The sequence below is a fragment of the Myotis davidii genome, unplaced genomic scaffold, assembly GCF_000327345.1.
Source record: "Myotis davidii unplaced genomic scaffold, ASM32734v1 scaffold520, whole genome shotgun sequence".
NCBI lineage: Eukaryota > Metazoa > Chordata > Mammalia > Chiroptera > Vespertilionidae > Myotis > Myotis davidii.
Genome location: NW_006292908.1, coordinates 1,512,014 through 1,533,688, shown reverse-complemented (window position 1 = coordinate 1,533,688; position 21,675 = coordinate 1,512,014). Strand labels below are relative to the sequence as shown.

Genomic DNA, 21,675 nt, shown 5'->3' with positions numbered 1-21,675 from the left:
ACTGTTGGCTCTATTCATGTTATTTTCTGCTTTAATTTGTTGATGTGATGAATTATGACTTAAATGAACAAATCTTTATTCTTACAACATAACTAAATACATTTTATTTTATCGTGATGAATTATTCATTTGTGCACTGTTAGACTTGATTTTCTATATTTTATTCTGAATCTTTAATATATAAAAAACAGCCTATGGTATTATTTTATACTATCTTAATCAATATTTATTAACTTATGATAACTGCATAAAGTGAAATATAATCTATTTCTTATTTTATAAAATAATATAATTTGCCACATTAATTTATTTTTGTGTACATTTTCTCTTAGCTAGAAGATTTGAAAAAAATTTATGAACAACTACTCTGGAGGAAAAAAAATTATGAAAGTGAATATGAGGAAGTGCTTCAGAATTTTCGTTCTTCAGTAAGTTGACCTTGTCTACTTCCCTCTGGATTTCCATTCTCAATTCCCAAACATTAACTTATACAACTAAAGTAATCTTATTATTTTATATATTATTTATTTTTGAGATACATAAATATGTACAAATGATTCTTTTATTCTTTTCTTAAAGAAAAAAGCATGGGACGATGAGCTTGCTGTTGTCGCAAAAGATTTTTCAGATCTTTCAGTGGTATATAATAAATTGCTAGAAGAAAATAAAAAACTTGAGATGGATATTGAAATGACATCAGATTCAATCCATGAAAGGTAATTCTGAAAACATAATTTTTATTTGTATATAACATACCTAATCTATACTAGTAAAAGACAAAGATGCTAATTGACTGTACCTTTGCTTCACCCTAAGCCACACCCACCAGCCAATCAGAGCGATTATATGCAAATTAACCCAACCAAGGTGGCGGCCAGCAGCCATGGAGCTGGAGCAAGCAGGAGGCTTGGTTACCTGGGTGATGGAGGAAGCGAAGCTTCCCACCTGCCCTAAGCAGGCTGTGGCCTCTGCTCATGGCAACAAAGTTTCAATTATAGAAGACAAATAAATCCCAGATACCTGCTTCCAGCCAGCCTCCACTGGGAGCTTGCGTGGCTGGGGGTTGTGGCCAGCCTGCAAACAGCCATCAGCCCCTCACCCAGGCTAGCCATACCCCCATGGGGTGAGGGTCCCTGCTGGGGGGGTTTAGGCAGCCTAAAAACGGCCCGCAGCCCCTCACCCAGACTAGCCAGGCACCCCAGTGGGGACCCCCACCCTGAAGGGGGTGTGGCCAGCCTGAAAATGGCCCTCAGCCCCTTACCCAGGCTGGCCAGGCACCCCAGTGGGGACCTCCACACTGAAGGGGCTGTGGCCAGCCTGAAAACAGCCATCAGCCCCTCACCTGGCTGGCCAGGCACCACAGGGGGAGCCCCCACCCTGAAGGGGCTGTGGCCAGTCTGAAAACAGCCATTAGCCCCTCATCCAGGCTGGCTGGGCCCCCTGAGGGGGGACTCCCATGCTGAAGGGGCTTAGCTAGCCTTCAAATAGCCATCAGTCCCTCACACAGGCTGGCCAGGGACTCTTATATAATAAAAGGGTAATATGCAAATTGACCCTAACAGCAGAATGACTGGGAATGACTGGTCACTGTGCCACACACTGACCACCAGGGGCCAGATGCTCAATGCAGGAGCTTCCCCCTGGTGGTCAGTGCGCTCCCACATGGGGGAGAGTCTCTCAGCCAGAAGCTGTGCTCACTGCTGCTTAGCGCTGCCTCAGAGGCAGGGGAGGCGTCTGCCACCACCTCTGGGCTTATGGCTGGCGAGCACAGCAGTAGTTTCTGGAGCCTCTCTCACCTCCACAGCAGCACTATGGACCTCTCGGGGATGTACGCCTGCCAGCTTAGGTCTGCTCCCAAACTTGCAGGCAGACATCTCCCAAGGGGTTCTGGACTGCAAGAGAGCGCAGACCACTCACCGCCCCCAGTGCACAGGTGTTGTGCACCGGGCCTCTAGTATCTATCCTATATAATAAAGAGGTTATATGCAAATTAACAGTTATGCCCTCACAAGATGGCTGCCTATGACAAGGCTAGCAGGGGGGTTAGTGAGGGACTATCAGGCCAGCAGTGGGGGCAGTTGGGGTGACCACGCTGGCAGGGGAGGGCATTTAGGAGCAACCAGGCTGGCAGGTAGGGAGCAGTTGGGGGCGACCTGGCCAGCAGTGGGGGCAGTTAGGGACTATCAGGCAGGCAGGCAGGTGAGTGATTAGGAACCAGTGGTTCAGGATTGTGAGAGATGTCCAGCTGCCCGTTTAGGCCCAATTTTTTTTAAAGAATAACATTTTTTATTAACATGATTTGTGAAAACACATAGGGCAGAACAGTTCAAGGAAGGACACAGACAGTGCCCTGTTTTAGGTCCCAAATTTCTTCTTTTTTTAAAAATATATTTTATTGATTTTTTTATAGAGAGGAAGGGAGAGGGATAGAGAGTTAGAAACATTGATGAGAGAGAAATATCGATCAGCTGCCTCCTGCACATCTCCTACTGGGGATGTGCCCGCAACCCAGGTACATGCCCTTGACCAGAATCGAACCCGAGACCCTTCAGTCCGCAGGCTGACGCTCTATCCACCGAGCCAAACCGGTTTCCAAATTTCTTCTTTTTGATGGGTGGTGGGAGTTGAGCGATGATGTCATCCAGGGGCCTTTATACTGCCACCAGTGTTCTTTCATCCAAAAGATCTATGGAGAGTAGAGGCTTACATATCTTAGAAATTTTAAAGGCATGGGCTATGCGCCTCCTGATGACATCTGATTCATTTGTGGGAGGAAGTAGATTGTACAGTAAGGTTTTGTCATTTGGAAGAGGCAACGACTTGATGATGCAGAACATGTATGCATTGTGGAGAAGAATGTGCATTGGTCTCTTGGGATGAAAACTGATGTGTGTGATGGGAGTATCCCTTTGGTGCCAAAGGTAATGAAACCCCTGCTTCTGGATGGTCCAGCTCCACTTTGTATACTATTTGTCTGGAATGCTATATTCTAATATCTGCTGGTCAGAATGAGCGATGACCAGGTTGTTGGTTTGGGGGGCTATGGCCAGAGCGGTCCCAGGGAAATTGTAAGCAGGAACCATGCAGTGAAGCTTTAGACGTTTCACATTGCACACATGGACTCCAGCACTGGTGCCTGATGCAGCTAACCAATTCCCATCTGGACTGACCGCCAAAAGACACATGGACTCCACTGTCCCTGACTGAGCCTGAAAAGTATGCAGGTGCTTGAAGCTTCCTTCTAACAGCCGAATGATATGGAGAGACCATTGATTTGAAACCACAAAGTGCTTTGTTGAATCTTAAGAAAACAAAATCTGAACAGCAGAGCAAAGGAATGCTGGCATTTTGGAAACCCTGTGGAGGTTTATTGTGCATGATTTTTGTGCACTGGGCCTCTAGTCCTATATAATAAAAGGCTAATATGCAAATCAAATGGCAGAACAACCAGTCGCTATGATGCACACTGACCACCAGGGGGCAGATGCTCAGTGCACGAGCAGACTCCTGGTGGTCAGTGCGCTCCCACAGGGGGACTGCTGCTCAGCCAGAAGCTGGGCTCACAGCTGGCAAGCGCAGCAGCAGTGGCAGGAGCCTCTCCCCTCTCCGCAGCAGTTGGACATCCCCAAAGGCTCCTAGACTGCAAGACGCAGGCTGGGCTGAAGGACCCCTCTCCCCCACCCCCAAGTGCATGAATTTCATGTGCTGGGCCTCTAGTATATATATAAAAGCCTAAGTGACGGTTATGACTGGCCAACCAGCCGATCAGACAACTGGCCAGTAGCTATGACGCACACTGGCAACCCAGATGCTCAACACAGGAGCTGCCACCTGGTGGTCAGTGCGCTCCCACAGCCAACCTCCCGTGGCTGGCCGGCACTGATCGGCTGGGAGGGACCCCACCCATGCACGAATTTGTGCACCAGGTCTCTAGTGTTAAATATAATAAACCTCTTCATTTTGTGTTCTTGGGGTTATATGGTAGTTGTTTATTTTAACTTAAATTTTGTTTGTTTCTGTTTCAAATATTGCTCTTTAATCACTCAGAATCCCTTTAGAAAAATCACAATAGTGAAAAAAATGATCTTATGAAGTGTTTTGCACTCAGTCACATCACTTCCTTTTGATTTATCCTCTTATGCTCAAAGATACTTTAAAGTTAAAACATCTCCAATGAAGTTTATGATCTCCTTCAGTCAACCCTCAATTCTTCCTTGTAACTACTAAATTGCTTTTCTTAGTTCAGAAACCTACAAGTTTTTTTTTAATCCTTGATGTATTTCAACATTCATATTTAACATGTTAATAAGAAATGCCCCCCGCCCCCCCCACACACACAGTATTTTTTTAGGTCTGTTTGCTTTTCACTGATCCACCACAAGCTGTCAACATGTCTGACAGGAATTTGCAGGGTCTTTGGAACCTGGTGCACGTACAGTCTCTATGTGCGCTTCCTAATCTATTATCTCCACTGTGGAAGGGACGTTCTTTTCTTACGGTTGGTGATAAATTGGTCGGTTTCCCTCCGTATCTGCCTTAATTTTAGCTGAGGGCAAGGGACAAACCCCTCAGGTATCCCGCCGGGTCTCCGATCTCGGAACAGCAGGCACACCTGCTCTGTAGCCTCACCCCACACCCGGCCCCAGTTTGTCTGGTTCCTATACACTGGCCTTACTTGAATTTCTCCTACTCGCTACATTTTCTTTCCAGCCCATAGGGCATTTTATGTTCTTTCTCTTTCCTGTAATGTTTTTCCTCTTATACCTACTTGGTTACCATGTACCCCTAAGATTGCAGCTTAGGAGTCAGTTCTGGGAAGCTTTCACCAGCTGACCAGTTAAATTCAGTTCCTCTGTTATGTATGTATATAGTACAGACTCCGTTCTTCTTTATATCTCTCATTACATGTGCAATTTTCTGTGTGTTAATATTTGACTGATGTATGTCGCCCTCAAAAAAAAAATAAAGGAAGACCCATGAGGGCAGACAGAGGTCATAACTACATTTCCTTCACCATTGATTCCTCCTCTTCAAACATAGTGCCTGACACACACAGTGCTCTCTCCGATGAACTCCTGAAGGGAGGGAAGGAGGGGAGAAGAGAGAAGTGATGATGCCACTTGGTGATCGTGTAGGAAGTGTGTTAAGTTTCTTGGTGGTTACTTTATCCTTGGAGATGATAGAATGAACCCATTTGTAAAATTTATCTGTTATGTTTAACATACATTTTTAAAGAAAGCAACTGGATCATTGTTTTCTGAAGAGTAACCCAAAGCAGTAGCTGCTAATATTACTACATTTTATTTTATTAAGAATGGGAACCAGAGGAGAAACATATATGTGAAGAGTGGGTAAGCTAATAAGACCCTCTGGAGGAGGTAGTACAGATGTTCCTCCCTTTTCTGCCCATGGACCCTCTCTACTCAGGCCCGGCCCCTGCCAGGCCTTCACCACACTGATGTCTGAGAGCACTGATTAGATCAGTGGTTCTCAGCCTTCTGGCCCTTTAAATACAGTTCCTCATGTTGTGACCCAACCATGAAATTATTTTTGTTGCTACTTCATAACCATCATGTTGCTACTGTTATGAATCGTCATGTAAATATCTGATATGCAGGATGGTCTTAGGCGACCCCTGTGAAAGGGTCGTTTGACCGCCAAAGGGGTCGCAACCCACAGGTTGAGAACCGCTGGATTAGATTGTCCGGCAGTAATGAGCCACCGCCCCACCTCTGTGATATACAAGCATAACCGTTTATTTCTCACTCGCATTGCAACTCAGCCCGGGTTGCTGTATTTGTGCTTCTCAGATCCAGGGTCAAGGGTCAGATGCTCCAGGGCCTCTCGCTCAGATAGCGGGTGTGCACGCATGAGGTCCCTGGGAAGCTGATCGGTGTCGCTGCCACACACACCTCATTGAACAATGTGGCCACGCCTGACGGGTGAGTAACTGGGAACCACAATGCAATGCACCACGCGCAGTGGGAACGTGTTCCCTGGGACGCACGGAGCTTGTCCAGATAGCACAGTAAGATATCACTCGATTCCTTAATTTTCCCGGGGAATTAAAAACTAAACAGATGATTTTAACAGCAGACTGCACAGTGATGAACAGAGAGTTCGTGAAGGATTAGTAAAATAAGAGAGTTTAAGACATGAGTGGGTAAGAGTCAGGTCTGTCAGGTAGCTAAGTGATGTTCCGAAGGAAGAGAAGAGAAAGGACAGAGCTGAGATTTGATGACGTAATCGGCAGTTCATACATTGCAGATAGTTCCTATTTATATTTCTCTCCTTTTTATTGAATTTATTGGGGTGACACTGGTTAACAAAATTATACAGGTTTCAGGTGCACAGTCCTACAACACATCATCTGTACGCTGTATTTATTATGTGTTTACCACCCCAAGTCTGGTCTCCCTCCATCACCATATATACCTCCTATATCCACCTCCTTTCTCTTCCTCCCTTCTCCCTCCCCCAGGCAGTCGCCTCACTGTTGTCCTTGTCTATGAGTTTTTATTTTCCTTCTCTCTCTTTTTTTGGCTCCCTCCAGTCCCCCACATATAATTAACTCACCCATAATGCCTTGGCAGGGCCAGACCAAATGATTTTGCTGGCTTTACTAGTATATGGCCCACGGGCCGGACATTCTCCACCTCTGCTTTAGGTGATGGCCAGGAAGGTGGAGCAGCTGGAACTCCATACACACTCCTAGTGGGAGTGCAGTTATGCCGAAAAGATGGCAGCACTATTTACTACTGAGCTATCTGCATTCCACTCCCAGGGATATGCACCACAGTGAATCCTGCACATGTTCACCAGAACCTCTTCTAAGAATGTTCATAGCATTAGTTTAATAGCCACAAACTGGGAAATACTTCAGTGAACATAACGAATAGAATGCATGAAGAAATTGTAACATATTCATACAAAGTGAGCAATCAGAATGGACAGATTTCAGCTGCGTAGAACAGCTTGTATAAATCTCATAATCCTAATACTGAGCAAAAGAAGACACAGAGACTATAGGATCCTGGTTAAAAGAAACAAAGCAGGGGAAAAAAAAAACAAAGCAGGGGGTCAATGGGAAAAAAAAACAATTTAAAAGAAAACAAAGGGGACATCTGTGCTACTTTCAACAATAAAGATACATTTTAAAAAATAAAAATCACGCGAAGCTCCACGGTGCAGCCAGAACTCAGGGCGGCAGCTCCTGGGGCAGCGGTGCTTGAGAGCACACACTAGCGGCTCCTGCTGGCAACTTCGCTTACTTTAAATCTGATGGAGGCTGTGACTTGTGCATTTAGGAACTCTGATTTGCATGCTCTTCTGTGTAAAGGTTTACATTTATATTACATTTATATTAAATTAAATTACATAAATTGTTAATTTAGCTGAACAAAAAGTGTACACACTAATTTAATCATTTAAAGCTGATTATATATATATGAAAGTCCCTGCCTTCAGCGAGTCTACAAGGAAACAAGTAATTATTATAGAAGCTATATTTTATTAGCAGCCTAAGAAGTACAATAGGAAAGGCAGAGAAGGCTTAAGTTAGCAGGAGATTCTGAAGCTGCAACTGATTTTAGCCACTAGTGACTATGATTACCTGTGGTTTTTTCCTCCATTCATTTCTGTGGTTCGCTGTAAGCACTCTGCCTTCTATGAAGTTCTCCAGTTTATTTTATTGTTCTTTCCTTTGGACATACTAGAGCAGTGGTGATGTTTTACACCCAAAATAAAAAAGCTAAAATGCATCCCTCTACATGGCCGCGTGCCTGCTGCCCTGTAACTGTTTGCAGGTGTAGCACCTGATGTATTTTCCCCCTTTCTGGATCCGCGAGGACTAATCTCAGGTCTGCCTATTGTTGATTTGCATTAAATGTGTGTTGAATAATACTTTTGGTAGAAAATATTCATTTGTAGAACACTCTAAAACAGCGGTTCTCAACCTGTAGGTCACGACCCCTTTGGGGGTTGAATGACCCTTTCACCGGGGCCGCCTAAGACCATCGGAAAACACATATATAATTACATATTGTTTTTGTGATTAATCACTATGCTTTAATTATGTTCAATTTGTAACAATGAAATTGGGGATCACCACAACATGAGGAACTGTATTAAAGGGTCGCGAAGGTTGAGAACCACTGTTCTAAAAGGTCACATGAGATACAGAAAACAAAATAAAGATCAATGGTTTTTATCATTTAGTGTCATTTATCTTTATGTTAACTTTATGCAAAGAGCGATTTTATAATTTTGTAGTTATATTGAATAGACTAATACTGCAACTTTATGTTTATGACTAAATTCATAAAGTGATGCTACTTTGATTAATGTTCTTTAGAGGAATAAGTTGACTCAGGCCATACAAGAGTCTCAAGTAAAGATCTTAAAGATGAGCTCACAAAATTATAAGACGATAAGGAAAAATGAATGAGTTATCAGAAATAACCATCTATATTTAACCCCTCCAATAATATTCAATAATAGGATTATTAAATTAAATTTACCCATGTAAGCTTAAAATTATTGAAGGTAACAAAATAAACTAATAGAACACTATCAAAAAACGGTTCAGGCTGATTTGAAAAATAATTTACCAAACCTTGTAAAAGTTAAACCTGGATTCAGTTTTATTAAAGATTTTATTAATTAAATAGAAAATCCAGCTGAGGAAAAAAGAACCAGTGCAATGAAAAACACAAAGAGAGCCCTAGCTGACTTGGCTCAGTGGATAGAGCATCAGCCTGTGGACTGAAGGATCCCAGGTTCTGTTCTGGCCAAGGGCACATGCCTGGGTTGCAGGCTTGATCCCCAGTAGGGGGCGTGCAGGAGGCAGCCAATCAATGATTCTCTCTCATCATTGATGTTTCTATCTCTCCATCCTCCCTTCCTCTCTGAAATCAATAAAGAAATATATTAAAATATAAAAATAAAATAAAACCACCCAGTAATCATTAAAAAAAAACCAAAACACAAAGAGAAACTAAAATGTAGCACAGAGAGGGCAAGAGAAAGAAGATATAGAAGGAATATTAAGATCTATGGACTGTGGGGTGAGAAATAAAGGAGAAAATGGGAAAGCAATATTTGAAAAGGTAATGGCGGATGACAGTCCCTAATTCCTTAGAGTATGAACCCTTAGAGTCAGGCACGGCAATAAATCCCAAACCAGAGAGACTTAGAAAGAAAACTTGTAATTTGAATTATACGATAGGCTCACTCATATAGGAAGGGGACATCGAAGACCTGACATGTTTTTGTCAAACGCATCTACTCTAGTGACCGTATCAGTGAGTGGCTTTCCTGGCTCTTTAAATTCAAGGGCGCATGCTGCTTCCTGTGCAAGGCCAACACCTCTGTCTGCGCTCTTGGTCTCAGTCCCCTTTGCCCTGTAGTGAAAAGCTTTGAAAGCCTCCCAGGCTGAGGGCAGGCCCAGGAGCCTTCAGGGGCGGTAGGCGACCTGGCCATCAGGGGAAGGCGACGCCCCATCACACCTCTGCTGCTGCCACTGCCGGCAGCGCAAGCCTCGGCCAGCCCTGGTTACCTGAGCCCTGGGTGGCCCTGGGCGGCTGGGCAGCCGCCATCCAAAGCTTGCTTGTGCCTTGGGCTGGCCCTGGGGACCCGGGGGCTGAGGGCAGGCCCAGCCATACTGGGCTGAAAGGACTGGGGGACTCCAGGAGGGCTCGGGGGACTGGGCACTGCCATCTTTGTGAAGGTGTGATGGTCAATTTGCATATTCTGTCTTTATTAGATAGAATGGATCACATATTTTCCTTTCTTTTTAAATCTCAATCCATATCTTTTCTTTATCCTGAGAGTAACATTTTGAATGCTTCCTCTCTCCTCCAACACCACAGCTTGACACTATCACCCACCTAGGCACTGGTTTCGGGCATCATCTTATCTCTCTCTTTACCTACCACTAGCCAGTCTCTTAACCAACTCCTATGAAGTCTATCTTTTTAAAGGTGCTTTTAAAAAGTGCTTTCCTTTCTGTCTGTTTCAGTGACAACTGAAATAAACCAGGCCCTAAGGATCTCTTAATTGGAATATTAAAGTAAGCTTCCAACTGGTCTGCCTCACTCCAAGTGTGAGCCCTCAGATCCAGCACATACAGCATCAGGAATGCAAATGATCTACAAAAGATGAAATGTTATTTACATTCAGCAGCTTAAAGAAGTTCCCGAGGCTCCCCTCAGCGGTTGGAGCAAGCCCAGGCTCCTAGACGAATAGATTAGACCTGTAATCTGTCAGCTGTACAACTTCAGACTCATCTCGTACCGCTCCTGCCCACCATCTTTCCATTCCAGCCTGTAGAAATGCTTACATATCCAAGCGCATTGTTTTAAGCTCCAATATATGTCTCTGGTCTTCCTCTGGCTGACAGTCCCCTCCTCTTCCTCCTCTTCTGGCTTGTTTTTAAATAGGATTCACTGATTACTCATACAATAAATCAGAAACCAACTCTTCCCAGATGCTTCCCTGTGGATAAGCTACGGTGGCAGTAAGTGCTTCTTCTGCTACATCCACTTCTTTTTCCTTCATGAGAACATAAACCGAGAACCTGTGTTTTAATTCTTCTTTGTATCCCAACCACCTAGTGTAGCACTTGACATGTAATCAATGCTCAACAGTCTCTGTTTAACCCTCTCTAGTTCCATAAACTTCTCTCCTAGCACTGATCACATTATGCACAGTTACTATTGGTTTGCCTATTTATTTATTTATTTTATTTAGTAATCCTCACCTGAGGATATTTTTTCCACTGATTTCTGGAGAAAATGGAAGGGACGGGGAGAGACACAAAGAGAGAAACATCGGAGTGAGGGAGACACAAATGCCCCAACCAGGGCCAGGGATTGAGCCTGCAACCAAGCTACGTGCCCTTGGCAAGAATAGAACTCAGGACCCTTCAGTCCGTGGTCTGACGCTCTATCCACTGGGCCAAACCGGCTAGGGCTGGTTTGCTTATTCGTAGCTTCCTCGCAGTTGAGCTCCTGTTTGCAGGCGTGTGTGTCTGTTTTACTCACTAGGTGCTAAATAATGACATAATGAACTCTTGAGAGATGAGAATAGATGTGTCTTATCCTCATTTCTTTCTCTGCTTTAGAATCTCTGATCTCCTGTTGTCTCTGCTATATGTCCTGATGTCACACCTCCCTCTGATATCTTTCTGCTCCAAGGTAATAGTAATTGGTTCTTACCTTTGTTATAGTTGTCTTTTTTCTCTCATTGTCTTCCACCTCATTCAACGAGATAACACTAACAAAGATCCATGCTGGTATATACCTTTTAATTAACAAGACTTTCTTAAATCATTTGTATGTGTAATTCAATGTATGTAAGTATGATGTATACATTCTTAGTCCTCACTTAACGTTGTTGTTGTTGATAGATTCTTGGAACTGCAGCAAATTGACATATAAGGCAGCCAGTTTTGCCATTGACATAAACAGAGTTAAGTATGGTATCTCACCAACATTATAATGAAATGATGTTGAACAAAACGATGTAATTAGAGGACTTGCTGTATTATTGTTTTCATATATAATCTTTAAAATATATATTTATTGATTTCAGAGAGGAAAGGAGAGAGAGAGAGAAACATCAATGATGAGAGAGAATCATTGATCAGCTGCCTCCCCCTTCTGGGGATCGAGCCTGCAACCCAACCATATGCCCTTGACTGGAATGGAACCCAGAACCCTTCAGTCCGCAGGCCAAAGCTCTAGCCACTGAACCAAAATAGCTAAGGCTTCATATTTAGTCTTTATAACAACCTAAATGGTAGCTGTTATTAAGCAAATTTTACAGATAAGGAAATGTACATGAAACCATCCCCCCAGTTACACAAGGAGCAATTGGGATTTCAGTATAAGTTACTTCAAAAAAATTTTTTTTTCACTTAGTGACACTGCCTCTTCTCCTCCATTGGCAAGTCTCAGCTCCTGTTTCCTTTTTTATTTTGAAGCCTCACCCAAGGATATGTTTTTTGATTTTTTTAGAGAGAGAGGAGGAAGAGAGAGAGAGAGATGGAGATGGGGAGAGAGAGAGGAGAGAGAGAAAAAGAGAGAGAGAGAGAGAGAGAGAGAGAGATCGACATGAGGGGAAACATCATGGATCCATTGCTTCCCTTATGCTCCCCAACCAGGGATCAAACCCCAAACCTAGATATATATGCCCTATCCGAGAATCGAACCATTGACTTACTGATGTACTGGATGACACGTCAACAAGCCACACAGGCCAGGGTGCAGTACCTGTTTCTGACATGTTACAGCAGCCTGTGGACATGACATTTACTAACTACTTGAAAAAATGTCAGAAGCTCATTGTTTTATTCAATTTTCCATCCTTATATTTGACTATAGCTATAGCTTTCCCCAAAGGAGCTCTTGATCTTCTTACCACGTCCTTCATTTTTCCATTGTTAGTCTACCATTTACTTGAATCGCCTTCCCTTTAGCCCCAGGTTCTTTTTAAAAATGAAGTTTAAAAATATTTAGAAAAAATTTAAAACAAGTCACTGACATTCATACATCTAGCGAATACCCCAGGAAATTTTGGGCTGTTATATATACTAAGATTCCACTAAATACCATCTCATCATTTGATGCTATTTAAATCAGTTACATAATCAGTATATGATCAATTGTTCATATATAGTTTATCTTTAAAATGGCAACATTAAAAGACAGAGGGAGTATTTGTTAACCAACTCTGTTCAGTACTCTGTGCATACGCATTCTTGCCAGACCTCTAGGTGGTAGTGATGGGATATAGTCGTTTGCCTTGGAGTAGCAGTGTATAATTTGATAATTTTGTCTTTCAAATAAGCCAGCATCCATCAGAAATAAGACTCTTAAATTTGGGACATTTGACTTGAGCCAACAATTTCACTTGATTGCTTATTCACAGGATAGGCAAGCTTCAGCAGCCTACGTCAAGGAAAATTGAACTTGTTTGAGAAGGTTTGAAATTGGTTAATTTGGATTTTATTTGTTTGAAGTTAACTGTGTGGTATGGATTTCTGTATAGCCATTTTCTTATATTCAAGCTGTGTAAAATATTCCGAATATCTATTCCTAAGGCTTTTCTGTACCTCAGGCAAGACGATGCCATTGTAACAGCAGCGATCCAAAGATGAGGTTGATAATCGAGGGAAACCAGCAAAGGAGCTATTGAACACCATAAAGGCCTCCTGGTATCAGCTAGGAAATGTGTTTATCAAGAGTTAACAGGGTGGTGATCGATTCATACAGATAACAATTAAAATGTTATTGAAGTTGTTAAACAGCCTGGAATGGTTAGAATGAATCCACAGGGTACCGTGCTTGTCATACTCGCTTAGCTATATCTCACCAGCCTCGTGATCTGAGTTACTTCATACGAGTGTAGAATATGATTTCTTTTCAGCATTTAACAGCAAACTGTTGCACAAATAGTGTTGTTATTTTGCTTTTATTTTACTTTTTAACTTTTCAGGTATTAAAAGAGAAAAGGGTATAGGAACCATTCACAATGGACGCCTCACCAATATGTTAGCTTACTTTATGCTTTTTGTAAGGAAGTAAAATAGTACAGATAAATCACGCTTCCCATTATGATCGATCCTCTCCCTCCGCAGAGGCAGTCAGAGCCTGGATTTGGTCTGTGTTCAGGGCCTGCAAGAATTCCGGCTCTCAGCTTAGGCCTCCGTATGCCCGTCCGTCTCTTCTTCCGTCTCACACCAGCCACCCTCTCTGAGAGTTCCGTCTTGCATCTCTTTTCCAGTAGGGAGACTCTTCTGATGTCGGCCTAAGAGTCCACTCTGGCAACCAACACCTCTCCTTCCTGCTCCCTTGCTGTGCAAGTACTGTCACCCGGACACCTATTGAACATTCTGTCATCACTACTGCGTTTCTGTGCCCTGCTTTCTTGTTCTTCCTTACTTTCTCACAGGGACTAGCTATATTTCATCAAAATAAGCACTCGCTTAAATAGCCTTCTACACCTTGTTTCAGTGGCTTGAAAAGACCTAGCATTGAACTACACCAAGGTCGTAAGGGCTGCATGAGGCTAACGTAACACAGCGTGCTAATGAGCCTCACCTGGGTGGATCCTGGGTTTGGGGCCACAGAGAAGTCTCTCTGAGAAAAGAATGCAAGGTTATGCATACAGAATGCCTGCAGCCATTTCGATGACACTTGACAAAGGATATGTTATATTAGAAAAAAACAATGGTCTTAAGTTTTGGTTAAAATATTTTATTTCTGCAAGCTTTATCAAAACTCATGTCCATGTGAAAACACTCATGGGGACGCTCATTAGCACTGCAGTCCATTTGCTGCTGAATAGAACTTACATTTTTTGCTCATTGGTTGAGTTTTTGATTCGGGATCTTTGCTTTCCAGTGCCCCAACTCCTAGCTTTTATAAACCTACCCTGCATGGATAGGGTCCCTAGGTCTGGCTGGCGATCAGGGCCCATGTGTGGGGTGACCCGCAGGGCGATCAGGGCCCCCTCTGCTGGCATCCGCCTTGGCTGGCCTGGTGCCTGCAGGCTGGGGACAGCTCCTGCATTGAGCATCTGCCCCCTGGTGGTCAGTGCACATCATAGTGACTGGTCATTCCACTGTTCGGTCGATTTGCATATTAGGTCTTTATTACATAGGATAGCTCCCGTCACTTCATTGGTTCTTTCCCAAAAAGGACAATCCACAGGAACCTCCTACGATGCGGCACAGCGAACCTCGCTGGAGTCAGCATCGACTGGAATGCCTTAGGCCCCTTCCCTCCACTCCTGCTTTGCTTTCAAGTTCCGTTCCTGTTCTGTGTTATGTGTATTTGCTTTTATATTCAGTGTGTCAGAGTATATACTTGGAACAAAGACGGTACCCAATCTGGACAGGAAATATAACTTGTTAATTTTCCTAAGAGACTGGTATTTCTCTATGAAAATCTTAACACGGATATTCATGTCTTCCATTTTTCCTCTATTAACTCTCCCCCCTTAGCTGTTGCTTTTCGTCCTGAGAGTTCTGTTTAAGTTACTGGTTTCCCTGAGTTGGGTTTTCTTTCTCTTTCACATGGGCTTTATCTTTCTCCTATGTGATTGGCCTTAGTATTGTGATACAGGTGGTAAAGGCGGATTGACACAGGGAGTGCACGTGCAGAAAGCTGAGCGTCTGGGCCCCAGGGCTTTCTGATCGACACGCTGATCCTTCTGAAATCGAGCACAGCCTGGCAATTAGGGGTGTCCAACAGAAGCAGAAAAAAATCAATGGAATTGTTGGAAATATTTCCTGTGCCCACATTTTAGTTAATTATTTGGTTACTTTGTATTTTTGGAGACAAAGAAGGAACAACCTTTTAAAAATGTAGTTCCCTCAGCATATACTCTTTGAAAATAATCATGCCACTATCTTAAATTTATTTTTTCCAGTATAAGGAAAAAATCAGAGTTTGAGTCTGACATCCGAAGTTTGATGATAATGAAGTTAAAAAATGAGGAGTATCTTAGAGGACTATACAAGGATGCTTATCAAATTGGTGCTGTTTTCCACATGACCAGATATAAAACCGAAGAGTTAGAAGAGAAAATAGCAGAAGTGAGAAGAAAATTTCAGGTTTGTATGTCTGTGTTTTTCTTAGTTGTGAAAAATAGTGATACGCCTGGACTTCATTTAGTGATTTAGTATTGATAATTAGATTTTAATTTCGCCTACAGTAGTCTTTAAAAAAAACCCAACAACTACACTTGATAAACCAGAAGAAACATCCCTTCTGCACAGACGCCCAACCTGAACAGAAGGGAAAGGGGCTGCATGCAGCTAGCCAACGCTGGGTCTGCTTTTTGCTCTTACCGACCTCACACGACCTGCATCACCAGGAGAGAGGTGCCTGGCCAGCCGCCAGCTACATGTCTAATCTCAAATATTCCTGCTACACTAGGCAGGAGGGATGCTAGGAGGGGCCCTTGCACCCTTCGCAACGTAAATAAAGGGCATACCTGCATCAGGACCACAGGCTGTTGGGTTCCAGAGCAGCACATGGCTCGTAGACCGCCATGTGCAGAAGCCACCGCCCCCAGGCCTCAGATCCATCCGAACTGGAGGCATGATGACCAGGCATCCCCGGCATTCGTCACAGGGCCTGGCCACGTCAGCTCCGCTTCAGCACACGCAGGGACTCCTCTGACAGGCCGCTCTGTCCTTCACTCGCCATCCCCATCTGCTTTCTTCTTTGGCTATTTTCTTATTGCAGACTTACGATCATGCAGTTGTCTTAAAACAGAGAACCCATGTTCTATGCCCAAGGCTGTTGCTCTCTGACTTTAGGACACGTGGCTGTCCCCGCACCGAGGGCCTGGGGCTCTGCTCCCACGTGGTGTCCAGCTGTTGAGCTGACTCGAGGGGTCAGGCCTTTGTCCCTTCTCATGGGTTTTCATTGGGTTTGTCATCTCTTATATGTTCTAAAATTAGTATGATAAAAACTATGTATAGTAAAAATCAACCTCAAAATTATTTTAAAATTATAAGGCCTGACCGGTCTGGCTCAGTGGATAAAGTGTTGGCCTGTGGACTGAAGGGTCCCAGGTTCGATTCCGGTCAAGGGCATGTACCAGCGTTGCGGGCACATCCCCAGTGGGGGGTGTGCAAGAGGCAGCTGAATTGATGTTTCTCTCTCATTGATGTTTCTAACTATCCCTCTCCCTCTCTCTCTGGAAAAAATCAATAAAATATATTTTTAAAAAAGTTACAAGTCATATGATTTTATATATGCGCATGCGTGCACACACACACATATATATGCTTTAGCATGTGTTATAATACTGTTGATGTTTATAATTTCCTTGAGTTTTCCATTGCTGTGTGTTTCTTTATGGCCATCAATTAGCATTTTTATTGAGGATATCAGTAAAGACATCAGCCTTTTATTTAGTCACTTAAACATGTGTTTTAATTTTTTTTCAATTGATAGGAAACCCTTCATTCAGATATTTTCCCATTACTGTTGCAACCTACCTTTAATTCTTCAGAAAGATTGCTTCAGTAACCTGAGACTCTCACTGAGAAAGCTGCTGCATGAAGTGGTTATTTTTTCTAAGTTTCTGTGTTGGCATACAATATACTTTGTAGACAGAGTGCAGATGTGGTGCGATCCCCCTGTGCTCGTTTTGTCAACCCAGAGCACAGTGTCCCCTGGCGTTATTCAAGCACAATTGTTCTTCTGCTGCCCCATGGTAGCTGAGAGGTAACTAGAAGGAAGCAACAGAAAGGAATTACTCCCTGTGGGAAATGTTTCCCATCGCCAACTACTGCTCACCTCTGAGCTAAATATATAGGACAGTCAATTACTATGATGTACACAGGTGTATCTGTGTCAGGGTGATAATGCATTGAAAATAAATTTCTAGGTAGTCCTTAGATAATTCAGGTGTGTAGCAATTCAAGTTTGTGGTTTCTGCCTTTGCAATGGCCCTACTTACTGTTTTTCATGACTAATTAATGAAAATCTGTATAATTTTCTGAGTCTGGACTTTTTTTTTTTCTTGTAAACAACTTTGTGTATTTGTTGATCCTGGCCTGAAATTAGTCCTTAAATTCGTCTCTTTTAGAAATTACTTAGAGCAGTAGTGCCTGTAAGCGAGCTCTGAAAAGTAACCTGCTGAAGCCTCAGGGGAGGCGTTTCCCAGTTTTGTTTCTCAAAGTAATGCATCTGTAAAGTGCCCAGTAATTTTCAGGCCGTCCTAGACTAGAAGGAACTCGGAACAATCAAGATACCTAGAAGTTTCTGGAATTTTCCAGATGTTAAAGATGACTTGCTCCTATTTTTAAATACTTTCAATTCCAATAACTGAACTATTCAGAAAAGACAAGATTAGCCAACAGCCAGGGTAAAATTAGCCAATAATGATGGGAGATAAATCAATAAAAGTGTAATAGGTATTCAGTTATGTTATGGATGGGATGAACAGAAAATCGTCCAGCTCTGTATGAAGACTGTGCTAGTGTAACAAATGTTGAAAGCTCTCATTAGATATTAAATACTTCTTCACACTTCAGAAGAAGGCTGCTCGGCCAGCGGCAGGGATTTGGAAGGTGTTTTGTTTGAACATACTGGAATTTTTGTGGAAAAGTACACCATCAGGCCTCTCTGTTCCAGGTTAAAATAATAAAACTAGAACTAAGTTAAATCAATAAACACATGCATTTTTAAAATATATATTTTTATATATTTTTATTGATTTCAGAGAGGAAGGGAGAAGGAGTGAGCGATAGAAACATCAATGATGAGAAAGAATCATTGATCAGCTGCCTCCTGCATGCCCCACATTGGGGATCAAGCCTGAAACCCAGGCATGTGCCCCCATGGGGAATCAAACCATGACCTCCTGGTTCATGGGTCAGTGCTCAATCATGGAGCCACTCCAGCCAGGCTAAATACATACATTTTGAGATTTATTACTTGAACATGTGTTACTTAGACATATGTTATTTAGTTTCACAGATTTGGGGATTTTCCAGTATCTTTGTGTTATTGATTTCTAGTTTAATTCTATTATGGTCTGACAGCAGACATTGTATGATTTTTCTAGTCTTTTAAGATTGTTTAGATGTTAAAGGGTTATTTTTAGTGCTAGAAAAAGACAAATGTGTTATGTCTTTAGAATGTAGGTACTCAGTGTTTATGGAAAGCATGAATAGAGTTAGCATATGGTGGGAAAATTTAACTACACACATTTCTCAGTAATAGAATAGTAGTTAAATATGAGTATGAGAATAAATTATAAATTTATTCAATTTTGAAATTTAAAAAGTTAATGGGACTTCTGCTATTTTTAGTGGCTGAGAAGATCTTGCTAGGCTGACCTCACCAAAGATAAAAACTTTAACCCCTAGACCTAAAAGGGAATATGCTAAAAAGGCATAATACATATCTCTGGGTTTAGGGATCCAAGTCATTTTAATTTATGTTTAGTAATTTTAACATGTTTTTACAAAATACACATAAAACCTTCCTTTAAAAAAATAAAGAGCCTTAGCTAGTTTTGCTCAGTGGATAGAGTGTTAGCCTGCAGATTGAAGGGTCCTGTGTTCGAGTCTAGTCAAGGGCACATACCTGGGTTGCAGGTGCTCAGGCCTGGTCTAGGTACATGCAGGAGGCAACCAATTGATGTGTCTCTCTCATATCAATGTTTCTGTGTGTGTGTGTGTGTGTGTGTCCCTCTCCCTTCCACTCTCTCTATAGATCAGTGGAAAGATATCCTCAGGTGAAGATTTAAAAATTATAAGTAAAGACAAAATAATGTGTTTATTTTTAGAACCTGGTTGGGCTGCCACTTGGACCCTCTGTTCGGGTTATGGCCACCAAAACAGGCCCTACCATTGCCCAGCCAGAGCTGCCAGCCCCACTAGGCCAGTCTGGCCCTCAGCTATTTTTTGCACAAATTCCCAATTTTGTTTTATGAATTTAACTCTGAATTTTAAGATCTCTTTCTCTCTCTTCCTGGTCTCGGAGCTTAGATAATAATATGAGTTTTCTCTTAGTGCCCTTCAGTCCCTGAAACACAAATGATGCGACTGCCTCAATTGTGCCCTTAATCTATTCATATGTAGTGTTCATTCCCCCTTTCTCTTGAACGTGAGTTTCTGGACACAGCACTCACTGTTCAGACTGCTTTTCAGCATCCTTTGTCCTAGGAGCCGCTTCCTGTAGGATAGCTCTCTGCTGCCACCTGCTGGTTCCCGACTGGTCAAACCAGGCAGCCGGTCAAAGGCCACATTTCTTTTTAATGTGGGTTCTCCCCAGCCTTGCAGATGCTGTCACCCCCTTTCCCTCAGCTTCTTTCAACCTCTTCAAAGTGATTTTTTTTGATATTTTTACTTTTATTTCCTAAACCACAATGGACAGATACATTATGCCCCCAAAGCCTAAATTATTTCCTATCTAGCCTGCTACAGAGAACGCTTGGTGACCCTGCCCTAAACAGCACAGGAAGGGCAAATGTACGGAGCAGCCGCAGCCCGTAGGATGAGGGAAGGCACCCACAGAAGGAGCAGACGTGGAGGAGGCAAATTCAGCATTTTACTGAGACCACACCCTAGTTACCTGTGTAAGTTAGGTCTGTAGCAATTCGTGCTGATTTAATGCCGGCACTGTTCTCAGCAGCCTTCCATTGTATAATAATATCTTTAAGTTCAGGGACTTAAATTCATTTAAACTATGAATTACTGTCTTACTGGGTTATGATTAAAAAAAAGACATTGAAGAATGAATGAATGGCTTTCAAGGGAACAGAAATGAATCAGTCCATATTGCAGCCAAAGTGACCTTTCTAAAATGCACACCTTGCCTAGGAGACTTCACTGTTTTTCTTATTGTGCCTTAGGGGTCCTGCATAATCTGACAGGTGTTTATCTTCTCAGTTTCATGCCTTACCATCCCAACCCATCTTCTCAGTGTACACACACACACACACACACACAGAGACACTCTTTTTCAATTGATTTCTGACAAAGGTCAAATGAAGCACTCTGTTTTGGAATATGATGTATCTTCTCCAGTTTATAGAGGCATTTTTAATTTGGTTCCCTCTTAAGTAAGTATTGAACAAATTGATAAACCACTATATCTACTTTCATGTTAGAAGAAGCAACTAAATTTCATTAAAATTTTCAAAATATTTCAATGTATAAATTGGCTTTAGATGTAGGTATAGCCTTAGGTGAGAGAATATATTAAAGTTATTGCTTTCCTTAGAATATTTCTTTTTCCTATGTTGGAGTTTTTCTTTCACTTTAGGAAAGCATAATGTTGATGAGTTGCTATCCCAAGAAAAAGAAGAGTTGTAGGAGAGACTTACCAAATTGTTTCTTTATATTGTCTCTGTAGACCCTGGGGTGCTATGAATGAGGCTGTAATGAAGGAGGGATACTAGAAACATTTCTGAACCTCTACTTTACCTCTGCAAAGCTATACATCCCTTTTAAATGTGGAGGACAGACTATCTACAAGCCAACTTGTCTCCCAAATAAGGGGTTCCAGGGTGTGATTCTAAAGCAGAAGGAACTTTAGCTAGACCACCAACTTGCACCACACACAAGAATAAACTCAAAATGGATAGAAGACTTAACTGTAAGTCGTGAAACCATAAAAGTTTTAGAAGAAACCATAGGCACCAAAATCTCAGTCATCTCTCATAGCAACGTGTTTACCAATATATCTCCTAGGACAATGGAAACTGAGGAGAAAATAAACAAATGGGACTACATGAAAATAAGAAGCTTCTGCATGGCAAAAGAAACCATAATCAAAATAACAATAGACCCCACTAAATGGGTACTCCTAAGGCTTAGGAAGAGCCACACTCAAGGGGCCAAAGAGCCACATGTGGCTCATGAGCTGCAGTTTGCCGACCACTGGCATAGACTCTAGTGGTTCTCAACTAGATTTCTCAACTGTGGGAACACACTGACCACCAGAGGGCAGCTCCTGCATTGAGCATCCGCCCCCAGGTGATCAGTGCATGTCATAGCAACCGGTTGACCAGTCATTTGGTCATTAGGTTGTTTGGTCACTTAGGCTTAGATATATATATAGAGGCCCGATGCATGAAATTTGTGCAAGAATAGGCCTTCACAGTCCCAGTTGCCTTGGCCCTTGCAGCACCAGCTGCCTT

At 42.5% G+C, this 21,675-nt stretch overlaps 1 protein-coding gene across 1 annotated transcript in view; it reads left to right on the top strand.

Annotated features, from left to right (window-relative positions):
• CCDC178 (coiled-coil domain containing 178) overlaps positions 1 to 21,675 on the top strand; it is a 245,073-nt gene that overhangs the window by 62,231 nt on the left and 161,167 nt on the right. The window contains exons 10-12 of the mRNA XM_006766397.1: positions 333 to 428; positions 580 to 716; positions 15,436 to 15,619. Coding sequence (XP_006766460.1) covers positions 333 to 428; positions 580 to 716; positions 15,436 to 15,619 — 417 coding nt within the window. The remainder of the gene's footprint in view (positions 1 to 332; positions 429 to 579; positions 717 to 15,435; positions 15,620 to 21,675) is intronic.